This window comes from Photinus pyralis, unplaced genomic scaffold, assembly GCF_008802855.1.
Source record: "Photinus pyralis isolate 1611_PpyrPB1 unplaced genomic scaffold, Ppyr1.3 Ppyr1.4_LG6, whole genome shotgun sequence".
Classification (NCBI taxonomy): domain Eukaryota; kingdom Metazoa; phylum Arthropoda; class Insecta; order Coleoptera; family Lampyridae; genus Photinus; species Photinus pyralis.
The window spans coordinates 16,566,848-16,582,508 of record NW_022170663.1 but is presented as its reverse complement, the minus strand read 5'-3'; the positions used below and the strand labels follow the sequence as shown (position 1 = coordinate 16,582,508).

The following is a 15,661-nucleotide window of genomic DNA, read 5'->3' as shown; positions in this document are numbered from 1 at the left end:
ACAGCCGCGCACAATAAACAAGAGGAGGGCGCGAACTCATTACGCGCGCAACTACTTGTAGACAGTGCGCCCTTATTACTCACGAGAAACTTTTCGGTACCTAAATTTATAATACGGCCGAGGTTATTTATCATAGTCACTCATACCCACAGGCGTTACTTTGCAACATTATTGTTATTCATAGCGTTTGCCTTAAGACGTGTTAGAAACATTCTAATCTCGCAGCACATAATAAATCACCTATACACTTTTCCTATTTTATGAAAGATGAAATGAATCGGGGGAAAACTTTCCAGCAAGTAGGTGACTTGATGTTTTAGATTTATTACAATAATGTACTGTTTCTGAAATGCCGCCCGGATACGTATCTCTACAAAACTTTGAATGAATTTTTCGACGTCAATTTTGTAGAAAATCAACGAGCTCTTCCTAATTTCTTTTGTGGCCGAGCGAATAACTCGATTAGTTCCTTATGACACCATCCTACCACAGGTACTTAATTTGCTATTACACAGGGTGTCTCGACCAAAACTTGAACCCCTTCATAAATGAACTTTCGGAACATTCAGAAGAAAGAGCGCCAAATTTGTTCGTCTAATCAGCTGCAGTTTAAATTTAATCCATATCATTTTGTGAGCACCCTCTTATCCCGATACCTCTTTTTCGGAGAGAAGTTCATATTGACAATTCTGACCTGCCCCTACGTGCTTCACCAATCACTTGGTTTGCGCACACGCACAACGCACGCTATAAGTGATATGTTTGGAATCGATAGCTTTAAAATAGAAAGAGCCACTGCTGAAATTTCAAAAAAATCGCTACACGAACAAAGAAATTTCAGTTTTACGACTTTTTTCTTCATTTTCATATGGAATTTGAACCAATTTAATTGTAAATTGTCACCGTATTAAGTAGCAATGAGAAAGTGCTTTTTTTTAAAATTTGTTGTGTCTGTTCAAAAAACATCAGAAAAAAATACTCACGAAATGAGAACATTTCGGTTTTTCTGGATAATCTTCGTATTCGGAATATTTAGGTTGCTTTTTTACCATCATAATAACTCTTTTATGATAGACATGGTGTCTTGGACACAGGAATATTTAGGTTGCTTTTTTACCATCATAATAACTCTTTTTCCAAGATCCCCATGATAGACATGGTGTCTTGGACACAGCGTCCAAAATCTCTGATTGCCGTTAATGGCTAGTTTCACAAATTGCTTTAGGAAATAGGTTATGGCTAAGAACTAAAAAGCCCCGTTTTATATTGCTCAACTATTTACTCGTTTTTAACTTGTAAGATCGGAGTGGAGGGAGTCATCAATTTCACGAGATATATTACATGGCTCTTTTAAGTCGGATTGATCTGTAGAAGAATCGATGAAACATGAGTTTAGTTTGTGGAATCCGAACGTACCAAGTTTGGGTAGTGAATAGCGATCACAACCACCATCACCTGCAGCATTGAACCGCGACTCTGGCAAGGTGTCAGCTTCCTCCGTCTGGTCTGGTTTTCCATCGGCATTTTCCATGGCCGTATCTGGAAACAGAAGTTTATGAAATGCATTAAACCTTCGTCCAAAACCTGTAATGAGTAAAATCGTATAACCATGAACTGAATGAGAGTTACCAACCAACCAATACATTTTGTGAGAAGCAGCAATGCAAGTACGCAGTAATTCCACTTAGCCGATATCCTACCTACCTGTTAAAACAGCTGGTCCTACGAAGGTTCCCTAAGGACGAAAAACTTAGTATGTTACTAACTGAAAAAAAAATTGGATACAAACCAAAAGTGAAGATGTTAGGAGTAGAGCACACACGATATAATTCATTATTCTGGTTCTTTTGATAGTGGTAATCGAACTCAGTTTCTATTTAACCTATATTTATTTGGCTCATGAAGTTGTAAATCAAACCATGCGTGTTGAATGTGTAATTTTACACTTCATTTCAAATGGCGCGGGATAGATTTTTTAATCACTGTTGCAATACCAGGTTCGCATTTTTTTATCAATAATTATCGTTTCATTTAAACGTAACATACTTAGGTATGCTATTTAGTTTAACTGATAATGGGGTAGAATTTTGGCGTTCGTACGATAACATCCTATGTTTGATACTGTATGTAAATGGCACTGCCACTCGTTCTATAAAATTACTCCTGGAATAGTGATAGTTCCGTTTGAAAATAAAATAGTTATGGCACCTTGAAATTAGGAAAATGTACCACTTCACTGTAAACACCCTGCACCTATTACTAAATCAAACATTCCCATTATCAAAGTTACTCGGATTAATATTATTGCTTAATTTCGAAAAACAAGATCACTACGCTTAATAAAAGTGAGGCATATGGGGAATTATTCGAAAAAAAATTAATTAAGGCGACATTGACAAACAAGTATAAATTGTTTTTTAAACCGAAATAGCTTTTGTTTTGACATCACCAATGGATATATGTATTCCTTGCAGACGTCTCAATCGCCCCAATTAATAGTGCCGAGAAATTGCTCCGAAATGGTTACTTGGGGGGTTTTCGCAGTCTCAGAGTCCAAATCCGGTCTCGAAATTCCCCGGGGATGCCAGGGGAGGTGATACGAGGGAGGTGGCGATAACTTTTTGTAACAAAGCACCCGCCCTGAAGTTTCATACCCGAAGTTGGCTACACCGTATTATTTATGGAGTCGACCAGCTTTTCTGAACACCCGGTATCTAGAACTTTTGATTAATGTCAATCTGTCAGTGATGACAGGAGGCATTATAAACATTTAGCAATGTCACAGATGCGGCCAGTAAACTGGCAAGCGGCAGAAAACGTAGTCCGCTCTGCCTATGTCATGGAATAGTTATTTACATAAGAGTCAGGAAAATGACACATTACTGGTGAGGAAATATTGAAGTGCGAGGTCCTTTGGAGCCGAGTAATTTAACTTCTGGGTCAAGTAATGTCATTTGCTGACGAGTTTTGTATTAAATTTTACTCGAAATCGTATGTTAATATAACATTTCAATTTTAATATAAAACTTTTGATTAATGTACTGACAGAAAGTAAGCATGAAAATGAAGGTTTCGGGACGATTTTGGGTAAAAAAATTGAGGAAGTAGTGGAATAATGGAAATTAGGGAAGGTAGTATCTAACAAATCCGGTTATTGTTTTTTGAGGAATTAAAAAGTGTTAATGAAAATTGATGGAGTGCAAATACCTGGTTCCTGCTGGAGGGAATAGCTCTCTCAAAAAGAATTACATTTTCTTAAAAATAAATGAGAAAAGATTGAAAGTTTAACAAGGGAGTTAATCCAAGAAAATTATTAAGATTTTCGTTCATTGTTTGGAGATTTTCTATAAATTGTTTGTGAGTGGATTTCGAAAATCTTAGAAATCTAAGGCTTTCATCAAAAATGAACGGCCGGAAGTGTAGATGGTGATGGAGTTGCCAAAAAATGATATTTTTTAATATTCGATTGACCATTCTAAACTACAAATGACGCTTTTGAATATTCATCCGACAATTTTAAAATACAAATGATATATTTGAAAATAAATGTGATTCTTTTTGAACTACAGTTGGAAATGGTGTAGTCCTATGGTTTTCAATAATATATTTAGTTCGTATCCTACTCGTAGCTCTGGTACCTGAGGCAAAAAAAATCTTGACGATTAATTTATTAATATGTTTTGTTGAAATTTTAACCACAGATACTTCTAGTAAAGGCAAACATATCGCATATAGCAAAAATCAGACTGCGCAATGCGAACATTTATGAACATATTTCGTTGAAATTTTAACCACAGATGCTTCTAGTAAACGCAAACATATCACATATTGCAAAATAAGATGTGCGAAAGCGTAGACTAAGCAATGTTAACTTTCTTATTTATTGAGATATTTCATTGAATTTTAGCCATAGATGCTTTTAATAAAGAAAAACATAGCTATACCCGTTTGGAAAGTACTGATAAATGTCTGGAAAATGCTCTAAAGCTACTCGCCTTAGGGTAAAAACCTTAGGCAAGGTCTCTTTTCTTGTCTAAGGTAAAAACCTTTTTACTTGTTTTGTATATCAACCATATGCATATTTTATGTTGTCGTACAGATTGATTTGCTCTTTTAAATATCTGGATACAGGATTTGAAAAACGAAAGTTGCATCGATTTCCAACCGAAAGTGGTGCCGTAAGTTTCAATATGCGATCAGATATGTCACATAAAAAATTGTATAACAAATTATTCGTATCTTGCCAAATAAAAGGAATACTGAGGCGATCCTCTTATTTCGAGTGTATAATTGACCAGTTTTCTAACCGTTCCCGGGGGATATTTAAATTACTTTTGCAGTACCCGAAAGCTCTCGTCATTTGGAACATGAGAGAAAACCTAGGAGAAAACTCATATTTTATGATTTCAGTTCCGTTTATTTATTAGTTGCCGAATTTATGTTGCAATGATAAGTGAAAACCAGGATAAAATGTGCAAGGACGCCCAAGTGTACGAAGATAATAATTACGAGTGAGCCGAGAATTTTTTACTAGTGGTTAATTAGAAGATTTTCAACAAACATCCGTACATATAGAAAGGGGCATTTTTTCTCTCGTTTTCGCTTTGAGAAATTGTTATTTTCCGTGTGCCGTAATTATGTGTTTAGCCAGTAATCGACCGCCTTGAACACGTACCCTTCCCCTGGGTTGACCCTTTCTTCAACTGAATTATCTGTGACCCGAATCATTTCCCTGACCTTGACCAGGAACAAGGAGTAGCAACTTCTGGTAGGGCCCGTGATCAACCGTATCGACCCTGCCCACTACCAAAGGTTATTTAAAATGAAATTCTATTTTGGGAATTACACATTTAGCTTTTGATCCAACTTATTTTTACCATTTCATTATAAGGTTTGCGGGGTCATCATTGCTGAGTTCGTCGCAAGGATAACCCGTGTGTGAGGGGATGGGGGACATCGAAGGGGATAACATGGTGGTAGGTCTTCTATAGACATTGATTTGCAGGAGTGAGTTGGAAGTCTAAGAAATTGAGAGATTTATTAACAGATTCGATTTCTTTTGTGAATATAAGATAGGGGTGGAGGGTGTTAAGGATATGAAAACAGCCATTCAGGGTGGTTCTGTTGCAACGAGGGATGATAAAGGCATCTTATGTAACGGTTTAGAAGGATCAAAGATCTCGCTCAATTATAACATGACAATTAATTTTTACCCACGGCTAGCCCAGTAATAAGAATCTTTTCTATACCACCTACCACACGGAAGTTTGGCCTTTAAATAAATACTCATATGACCTTAGTTGATTAAATATATTAATGAAAACAAAGGCGATCGATTTCCATTTTTTCCTGGATGTAAAGTATTGGTTTGATTTTCATAAAAAGAAATATAAAAAATGCCTATTTCGTGATCACGTGTCCATGACAAATTTGATGATTGTCTAAACTGTCGTCTTTGACACATAATAAATTACTGGTACATTCTCCTACTCAAAATATACACATACCTCTGAATGCTAACAAAATTTTAATCCAACCATAGGAATGGTATCACTCAAATTAAATGAAAAATTTTAAATCAATGAACAAAATAACCAAAATCCTTTGTTTGGATCCGCTTCTTAACAATAAGTACAATACAAAATCTGTTTCGTGCAAGTAATTTTCACGGGCCGATTCCTAACTACTTCAAACGAAATTCCTTATGCAAATTCCTAAAAATAACCGACCACTACTTTAATGTGATTATGCACAGGAATAAATAACCCAATGTACCACTGTGTTGGTATTAATGTTTTCCAATTTATTAACTAGGTTTCATTGCAGGTATTTGTCTCAAATTCACTGCCGTATGCCGTTGGATACATTTTTTTTATTCATCACAAAATGCGCTGTCTAATGATTACACTCAACTTTGAGGAACTTGCCTTTAACCAACCGTTAACGTTACATTTGGCGGTCCAAAATATGTTTCTTTGTTTATCACAATGAGTTTTAATGTGAGTTTTAAAAACCCCGTTTCTGTTTGAAGAGCGCTTCAGCGACTCGAGAATGTTCCTTTGAACAATGTTTACAACCCGTAAATAAAAGACCTTGTTACGAATTAGGCTAAAACGTTCCAGCGCACAACTAAACGTGCAGGTAACTCGCAGCTACGTTCTTATTTAGAATTTTTAAAGTAGATAAACTTACCCAAAACAAAAGTTTCAGCGCACCTATGGTAAATAACCACTCGCGAAATTAGCTGCGAAATAATCGCAGTTATTAAATAACACGTGCTAGCTCTTTGAAAGTCTAAACTCGTCTGCCGATAAACCCCCTTACGGTCCGGTATCTCTCTTCGCTTATCGCACACGTTTACCGAAAATGTACGTGTTGTAATCGCTAGACATATTCTTGTTCACGTTCGCTATGAAGCGGTATATTGAATAAAAATACAAATTCCAAAAATACTGTTAAAATCTTAAACCGACCAAACCAAAGCAAACTGACAACCCCTATTTTAGAAATTTGGTATAAGTAAGAGTTTTCAATAAAAAAATCATAATTTTAAAACTGCTAGGGGTTAAATTTTTATATTGATGAACATGAGGTTGAGTAAACCTCTTTAATCATAAACAATCGATGTAAAAAACATTTTTCGTGCACTGCTACCCTAGTACCAGAGAACTGTTACGTAAAATAGTATTTATTCATAATTTTTCATAAAAAAGACTTTTGTGTTTATGTATATGGTGTTTCTAGAACTATTTTAAGTATAATCAAAGAAGGAAACAACAATTTTTGAATACGGTGTGTAAGAATGGTTACATTTACGTTTATGTCCCAAAATGTTTCCACGGCTAGCCCACTTTGTTAAAATTACCTTGATCCAATTAGTAAAAAAATAACGGGCTCTTTACCTGAAAATTCAAAAATTGATCTCTTCCGCCACTTCGACCATTTGATAGCAAATAAATACAATATATTGCCTTCCTCTACAGCCTTCCAAAAAATCAATTTTATGTTTGTTGGAACATCCAGTATCCCAAAATTTGTACTGCGTTCTCGTACGTGGCGTACTAAATTAAATAAATTTCGGTCATGTTACAATTGATTTTTCCTCTCCTTGGAAAATGCTGCTTCATTTAGAAATATGGGAATACACTGCTTCAATGGTTCTATTTAAGGTTTAAACTTCAAAATTTTTAGGACACGGTCCGTATTAAAACGTAAATACAAAAAAACAATTTACCTTATTTATATTGCGCCCAAATCTACCCTCCGGCCATTTCAACTTTGGGCAACTGAGACATCATCAATTTTAGGATTTGTGGAATGGGGTCAAGAATAGATGTCGTTTAACCCTGGCTCGTAACGGAAGGAGACCTATTCGTTCACAAAATTCCCGAGAATGCTCGATTTAGCGGAATCCAAATGATCGAGTTGGTTTCCAGCTGTATTAATTAAACACAAAGTTGTTTATTGCGGGAGTTTAAGTTTATACCGTCGCGTCGCCCTTTTTCTTACTATAGAAATTGGAATTGAATTCTCACGCTTTTTTTCGTGATTAGTTCGTATTTCACACATCTAGTTCACATTGTTTTTTTGCAGAACCACCATATTTAACACTGAGCTAGAAATTTATTTCTTAATTTGGGAAAGCCACCGTAAAGCATCGTTCCAAACACCAAAATCTAATAAAAATTCCTAGGAGAAAAAAATGTATATAGCATTGTGAGTAGAGCCCATATCGGATACTGTACTTAGGGATGCCACCGAAAGAAGTGACCTAACGTTACACTAATTCTCGCGAACCTAGGCGGTCTGAAGGTCTGAAAATGCATACCTACCTTGCACCTTTCAAGTATTGAAACACCGCTGTATCGCCTATGGTGCAAGATTTTCACCATTTCTCGAAGAACAACAAAAAACCTCGCGAAAAACCAAGACCCCCTACGCAACACGGTTACAAAGTTGGCGCTCGCCCCCTGGTCGAAATATTCTAAATTTGTCACAAATTGAGATAGGGGCCACAAGAAAAAATACTCTAGCGGGCTCCCGTTACAGTTGTAAAAATTAAAACTCTCACAGTAAATAATTGCAGTAAGTAAATCGAAAAGTTTATAGGAAAATTCAAAATTTTGTGGCAATATCTATTTTGTGCCCACTCTACCCCACCCAAGCTGCAACAGTTTTACTTTAATTTAATTATGAGTGTTTTAATAATTAGTTTATTTACATCGATTTTTCGAACTTTAATAATACACATGTTTTGATAAGATATACGTAACTATCTGTGTATAGTTTCGATGGATCCACGTGGAGATAAGATTTCCCTCTGTATTGCACAAAACAATGTAGTATCACAAAAAATAAGACGTCCCTAAAATTGGAGTACCTACCGATGTATATGGTGAAATTATCTAAAACCATAATACAGGATTTGGAAAACCTTTAATAAGTTAATTCGGCTAAAGGATATTTAAAAATTCCGCTACAGCTGAATACCGAACGACCCTCGAGATCGTTTTTGGGCTGTAAATTTTTGACCCGTTAGTCTACGTAGCTGAAAAATAATAGCGACTTTTCTTATGTCACATGTGTACCAACTTTCAAAGCTATCCGACGTTGTCATGCACACGGACAGACAGACGGACAGATAGCACTACAAAATAATAATATGTGCAGAAATTCTCACGAGCCTGCTTGATGGAAGATTTTGTAAAAACCTTTCGGGTAACATTTGGTAAAGGTCTTACGTGGAACGGAATCTCTAAAGGGTTTAACCAACACACTATTCCTTAAAAAATCTTCGTATTATCATGCTCGTACATGCTGTAAACAAGAGCATTTAGGTTTGGGTTTAAATTTTTGAATTTTTCCCGCAGACATACGCCTTTACGATCCACCTGAAAAACAGTCTCGTTTATTTTTACTTCTATTTCTGTGTCTATTTGAATTAAATTACTCAGATCCTATGAAACAATTTGAATGATTTTACATACAGGATGTCCCGACTGCTATTTCCAATACTTAAACCGAGATTACGTTTTTTTTTCACTACAGGGTGGCTCGCTCTCATCTTCGGCATTGTATTAACCTCGAGAAAATATCCTTGTAAAAATTTTTTTTGCATATACAATAATGTGTAAATCTTAGAGGGACGTTTTACGATTGGGGATAGCGGTTGCAATTGAAGTGACGGTAAATGCTAATACAAAACTATACCCGCCATCGGTAAATCTCGCAAATATTTCTTTCTGATGAAAATTAACATTTGTAGTGGTTCGTTTTGAAATTAAGGCCTCATAAGAAGAAAAGGGTGGACCAATTACGAATAATTGCGGTAGTATGACACGGACTCTACATGCGAAAAAAGCAGTTCGATAGAGAAGCACCGTTTTCAGAGTCACTTTGAAGGATCGCATCCGCTCAATGTACCATATTAGAAGCTCTTTAAAGAACAATTAAACTGCAAAAGTTTGAAAGTGGGGAATTATTAAAATAATAGCCGCAGCCGTCTTTCTGCGATAATTATAATTTAAGATCTGTACGTAAACCCTAAGTATTTAAAAGGGTTTTAAGAGTGACGAAAAGTTAGAGTCGAGTTTTGTTTATGTTGCCGGATGGGGGAGAGGGCGCGTTACTTTGCATTCGTACAATGCAGAAGCCTTTTCGCGAGACCAGCCCTTGCGAAACCGTCAACTCGTTTAAGGATCGCAAAGTTCATAAACGTATGCTAATAAGTCTGATCAAATTTATAGTCCTGCGACTATAAAAGTTTACACGAAAAAGTTCTTTAGGGATTTTAACACTTTCCTGTTTCTTTATTCTTTTGAGAAACAGTTTGCATATTTACTCTTCATTTGGCCTTTTTATTAGTTTTAAAGTTCAACGATGTTACAGCTAACGATTCGGTTGCTACGTTTTCTGCTTGTTTCTCTAAAAGATTTTATTCTTAAACTTTTCTTAACTTAAATTTAGATTTTAAGTAAACGTTCGGTTTTTTATTTTTAAGAGCATTCTTCTACGTCAAGCTGCATAATAAAATGACACTATCGCGAACCATCTGTTTTCCTCCATCTATTCTTCTACAGTTTTAAATTTATAAGCGTACATCTGAATCCACTTCTGATACGGAAGGCTTTACTCTTGCAGCTAGTCGAAATTTGTTACATAACATTTGATCTGATCTTTTGTAGTACGAGTAGATATTAGTTTCTTAAAGAAAGAAAATTGTTTACTTGTTTAATCCCGATCGCGTTACCGAGATGATTGGAAATTTGAAACAAGTGGGCCAAAACCAAAGAACCAAAACGTCCGTCCAATTCTAGTTTTGAATTTTTTTCAAATAATTTTTCATATATTTTCAGGTAATTAAACACACTGTAGGACCGATATTTTATGGTGGTATCCTTAGTGAGCATGAGTCCATGACGCGGTCGAATAAGTCATGGTGTCGACCCGATACGAAAAATCTAAAGCCCCATTGCTAACAACAGTTATAGGGATGCTCTCAACCTGCAGGTGCATGGAAATGAGGGACATATATCGATGTTACTCATATATTGGCCTAGGGTTCTAGTGAGAGGGCCGAGGTGGGATGTCTATCCTGAATAATTCACGTGCGCGCGGCGTAACCTTGTCTCAAATAGGTGTGAGCTCTATCTTCGCCCTTCAGGTTGTCATCTCCAATGACTTGATCTTGACGCAAGTTTCCACAAAGAAATTGATCCGAACACAAATGCGCACGTATATTGGCAAAACATAAAAATGCAACGCTCACCTTGATTAATTAGATGTTATCCAGAAAAGTGAGCTCAATTCCCGGATCCATAAAATCTGCAACAAAAGAAAACTCCTAAGCTGCTGAGTTCGGAATGTAATGAACTGAACAATGCCTGAAGGGCCTCGACTTACTCGCAGTAAGCTCACAAGTACGATACTTTTTCGACCAACCTCTCCAGAAGGAAGTGGCGGGATACCATAAATTTCGCGTGCAAAAGTCGACCATAACTTAACAGAGTTCGCAAAGGTAATGAATCCGTACTGAAGGTAACAAATTAATTGAAAGTGATAAAAATAGCTACTTTGCTACGGTGAAGATTACGGCAGTTGTTTCCTTGTTGAGGATCCAATCCTGTTATCAAGTTCCGTTCATGATCCAGGTGGCCTAATTCATAAAATTAGAACCCTAAAAGAAAAACGAAGGTAACCTTCTTGGTTGATAAACTTAAAAATGTACATATACCTCTTTAAACAAGAGGGCCAATTATAGATGAATCTGCAACAATCGTCGATGGAAAATCGTATTAAATATCAACCGGAACCTAAAGAAGATATGCTGACAGATTAAATGCAAATGGCGTACTTACAATCAAATGAACAAGAGTAACTATATCCTCCTACTGGAGTTAACGGGCGAAATTCCATTCACAAATTGGCGCGGAATCCCCAATTAACGGAATTTAATCGCCAAATATTAACATATATGGATGGGGGCAATTAAAATTCAACGCGTTCTGCTGTTTAATTAAACATCAACTGCGCAAATTTTACTCACTTTGTTTTACGGATTTCGGCAAAAAGGGCTAGTTTTCACCCCTATAAAATGAAAATCGCCCATCGGCATAATATAGAACTTAATCCCAAATTTTCATGCAAATCGATGCATTTTGAAAAGTTTCCGGAGGTTTTATACAATTTTAAGTTTCGTTTCCTGGACTACATGCACGTTAGTAAAGGAGGTATTACATTGCATTGGGGTAAAAAATCACCCCCCCACTTTTTTTATGGAAATACAAGGAATCCGAATCAAACAAAATCTCGATTATGTAGATCTGTCGGTCCGTCTGTACTCTTATTTCCGGCTAGTTTGGAACCAAATTTGGTACACTTATTTCCAGATATTAAAGGGCGGAATCGCGCATGGGCATATGTGAGGGTGGTACCTGTGCTGGCCACAGCAAATTTGTTAGTTTACGTATGGCTTCTCGAACCACGATTTGTGATTCAGCGCTAAATCTGAAGCCAGTTGTTCTACAAGTTGCATTATTGAAGTAATCCATGGGATCACTAGTTCCTGTTGGAAGATTCTTGACTATATAGTCCAGGCAATACAGAACATATGAGGATCTTAGTTTACAAAATTAATGGTAGTTCTGGAAACAGGCTAACTATGTTTTTTGGGTTGATGAATCCAAATTTTTAACTTCCCACCAAAAATTCCCTCCGCAACACCCCAAAATCTTGAAAAATAAGAAAAGAATATGTTTTTTAAGAAATAGTTTTTTGTAATACTTACAAATTTGAAATGTAGATATAGTATGCAACCAAAAACATCCTAAAAAATGTTTACGTACTAAGCACGTAGGGAGCGTTCGTGTTCGCTCTCCCTTCACCCGCTTTATCTTTTGTTTTAACCCCCTCCCTCCTTTAATCTCAAAATATCATATGATCTTTTTGTCGCATTTATTGTCTACAAGACGGTTTTAAAAAAAAGCGATATTTTTTTTCAAAATTTGGAGGGGTTGCGGGGGAATTGTTGGTTGGTAGTTGAAAATTCGGATTCATAGACACAGCAAACATAAAACAAGTCCAGAACTACCATGTATTTTGCATACTAAAATTATATATTTCCTGGACTATGGATATGTTTGTGCTTCCATGATAAGCAAAACCTTGTATACGTTTTTAATATCTCAAAAAACCCTAAAGAACCCTCTAGAACACCCATGCATTAATCTAAATTCCCTTCCTAAATCTGATTCTTTAAAACGGTAGCTTGTGGCATGCCGATGTGGTTATCACCAATTTGTCTTACCTATTCCCCGATGAAGTTAAAAATGGTGGCGGTGTTTACTTCTTTTTCTGAAACTACTCCAGAAACAACTACTTTGGTCTCTAAAAAGGGTGAAGAAAATGTAACTTTCCTCTCTTAAAAAAATTGCTAGGATAATCTTAATAATCACATTTAAACTTGAAACATACCCGTACATAGATTGCTATGTGTCAAACGTCATTATTGCATACGATAATTTTTCAATTTTGATTGGAGTTTGAGAAAAAATTACGTATGAGAAGAAAGTGCGTTTCAACTCTGGTTCAAATTGACACACTCGCTGCGCTCATGTGTCAAAAACTTTAACTTCGAATTGAAAAACTCCACTTTCTTCTCTAGTTATACAAATAACTATTATCCGAAATAGTCATGAAACCTTCATTTTTATGCCTACTTTATGTCAGGGAAATGTTAGATTCCTTGAGGGAGGCAGACCAGCCTACTTTTCCTGCCGGCTGTCACTTTACCAACCGCAGCTGTCACTTTTCTTGCCGCACCTGTCACATTGCTATATGTCTATAGTGACTCCTGTCATCATTGACAGATTGGCATTAATCAAAAGTTGAAATTTTATATTAAAATATGATTTCGGGTAAAATTTAATACAAAACTCGTCAGTAAATTGTCATTACTGACTAGGAAATTAATGTACTCGGGCCCTTGTACTTCAACGTTCCCTCGCCAGTAATGTGTCATTTTCCTTTTATGTAATAGTAAATAACTATTACAGGTAACTGTCAGTGAACTTATTACTAATTGTAGGTGTACAAATACCGATAAATATTAACTGTTAACGTTTTTATCGCCCACACATGAAGTACCTTATCTGATGCTATTCAAATATTTAATTGTGCACAAAAGCTATAACATGTTACAAATAAGCAATCTTTTAGAATTTCTACAATGACTGTGACATGTTCAGTCTTGTTTCTGACTATATGTGCTTTGACTGTTGTAACCGTCTGTTTACCACAAAGAGATGGTTCACGTCTTTCAGAAAAGTTTACAGCGCGAGTGATTGTAATTTACACGTAATGTAACAAATACATCCATCTACTATTGCAGGATTATCAGCAACCAGTTGTCAAAATCAAAAATGGTATGAAAATAATTGGAAGAGTGAATAAAACTGTTGACGAGCAAAAAACCTACTTTACATTTCGAGCGATACCGTTTGCTCTACCACCAATCGGGGAGCTTCGATTTAAGGTTATTTACCAGTTAATTTCAATGTACCACCGCAAGTCTTTACAGCCGCCAGTTGCCTTTCCAGGAAATCTGTCAGGTCAATTAGTTAATGCGACTCAAGATGCTGCCAAATGTATCCAGTTCAGTTCACCCGGAGGTTCGGAAGACTGCCTGTACCTGAACGTCTACACACCTCAAGTAAGATCATGAATAATAAATTATTGTTGTGTTAGTATTCAGAGTTGTCCATCTGTCTGTTTCGTTCTGTTCTCTACATGTCAAAAGAATAGTTTGAATCAGACTAAAGTCAGATCAGCCGATCGGTTAAACTTCTGGTTGGGAGGGCTTAGAACAAGATCCTTTGGAAAACTTTGAACGCTGATTTTGGGGACCGAGTTGTTTCACGCGTTTTTTGTTTCTTAAGTGATTGTTAATTCTAATTTGCGTGCTTGGTTTTACTGAATTATAATGAAGCGTTGTGCTGGATCCATGCATGATGCAGATAACATAAGAAAGAGGCGCTTACAACATTGCAATGATATGATGAAATATTTAGAAGATGACCCAGTTAACTTTGCTTTCAACTTGATAAAGGATCAGTCACCTACGATAAGGTATGAAAGCGGAAATTAAATTAAAATAAATAAAAAGATACGTGGGTTCAAAAACCACACTATTAAATGACTTACTCATTTAGTGTTCATCAAAACATGATTCGAAAAACTAAATCCTAGGCTCCACACTGCCTTAAAACATGTGTGGAAAAAACAGGAATATTAATAAGTACAAAAATTAAGTAAACAAATATAATTATTGTATTTACCCCTTTTACTTTAGTTTTGCTTCCATCTTTGTAACTGCAAGATTTAATACGCTAATGGCAATCTCTCACTGATTTGTTAGTGGTTAATCCATCTTGCCTGATATTTACAAAACGATTTTGGAAAAATGAGGCGTCGGGTATTTAACTAAGAAGAATCACTAGTAATCGGAAACTAAGAAAACTGCAACTTCTTACACTATGTAACAGTAACATTTATTACATTGCAACAATGAAAGAGAATTTTGTATCCCTCTTAATTTGTTTTTTACCAAACGGACCCAAGCAATGAACAATAGATGGTTAAAGTACTTTTTCTGTTAATGTTTGTTGGAATGAACGGACTTATAAAGACTCCATGGAACAAACTGCTTATAACGATTAGATGCCGACTGGATTGAATGTTGAGAACGATTGCTGTCTTAAAATTTTCATCAAATTAGATTCCGGGGAAAATTTTGAAAATAACGAAACGTTGGGGTTATAATCGGTCTTATTGACCAGGAAAGTTTCTCTATTCTTTTTAACTAGTACAAAACTAGTGAACAGATAATCCAATTGATATTTTACAAAAGGGTTTCGTTTCTACACCGTATACTTAAATTCATAGTAATGCGAAAATGTTTCTTCACAAAGAGTATGAATGTGTGTACTTTAAGCCAGTCGCGCGAAAATGGTTCACGATAGGCGATAACGAAAGAATGTTTGTAGTGCGTTTATTTTTAACAGGATACGAACTTTGGGTTCTTTATTGTTTCGCGCCACCCGAACTAGGAGTTTTCATTATTTGGATTAAATATGTCGTCGTTAAGTTAATTTCTTAATTATGA

The 15,661-nt window shown here is 36.0% G+C and overlaps 1 protein-coding gene across 1 annotated transcript; it reads left to right on the top strand.

The window, feature by feature from the left end:
- The first annotated feature begins 257 nt into the window (after positions 1-257).
- LOC116174511 (lipase 2-like) lies at positions 258-14,221 on the top strand. The gene is made up of 3 exons (XM_031492446.1): positions 258-299; positions 13,889-14,032; positions 14,078-14,221. The coding sequence occupies exons 1-3, from the start codon at positions 261-263 to the stop codon at positions 14,219-14,221; spliced, it is 327 nt and encodes a 108-aa protein (XP_031348306.1). The 5' UTR covers positions 258-260.
- Positions 14,222-15,661: the final 1,440 nt, after the last annotated feature.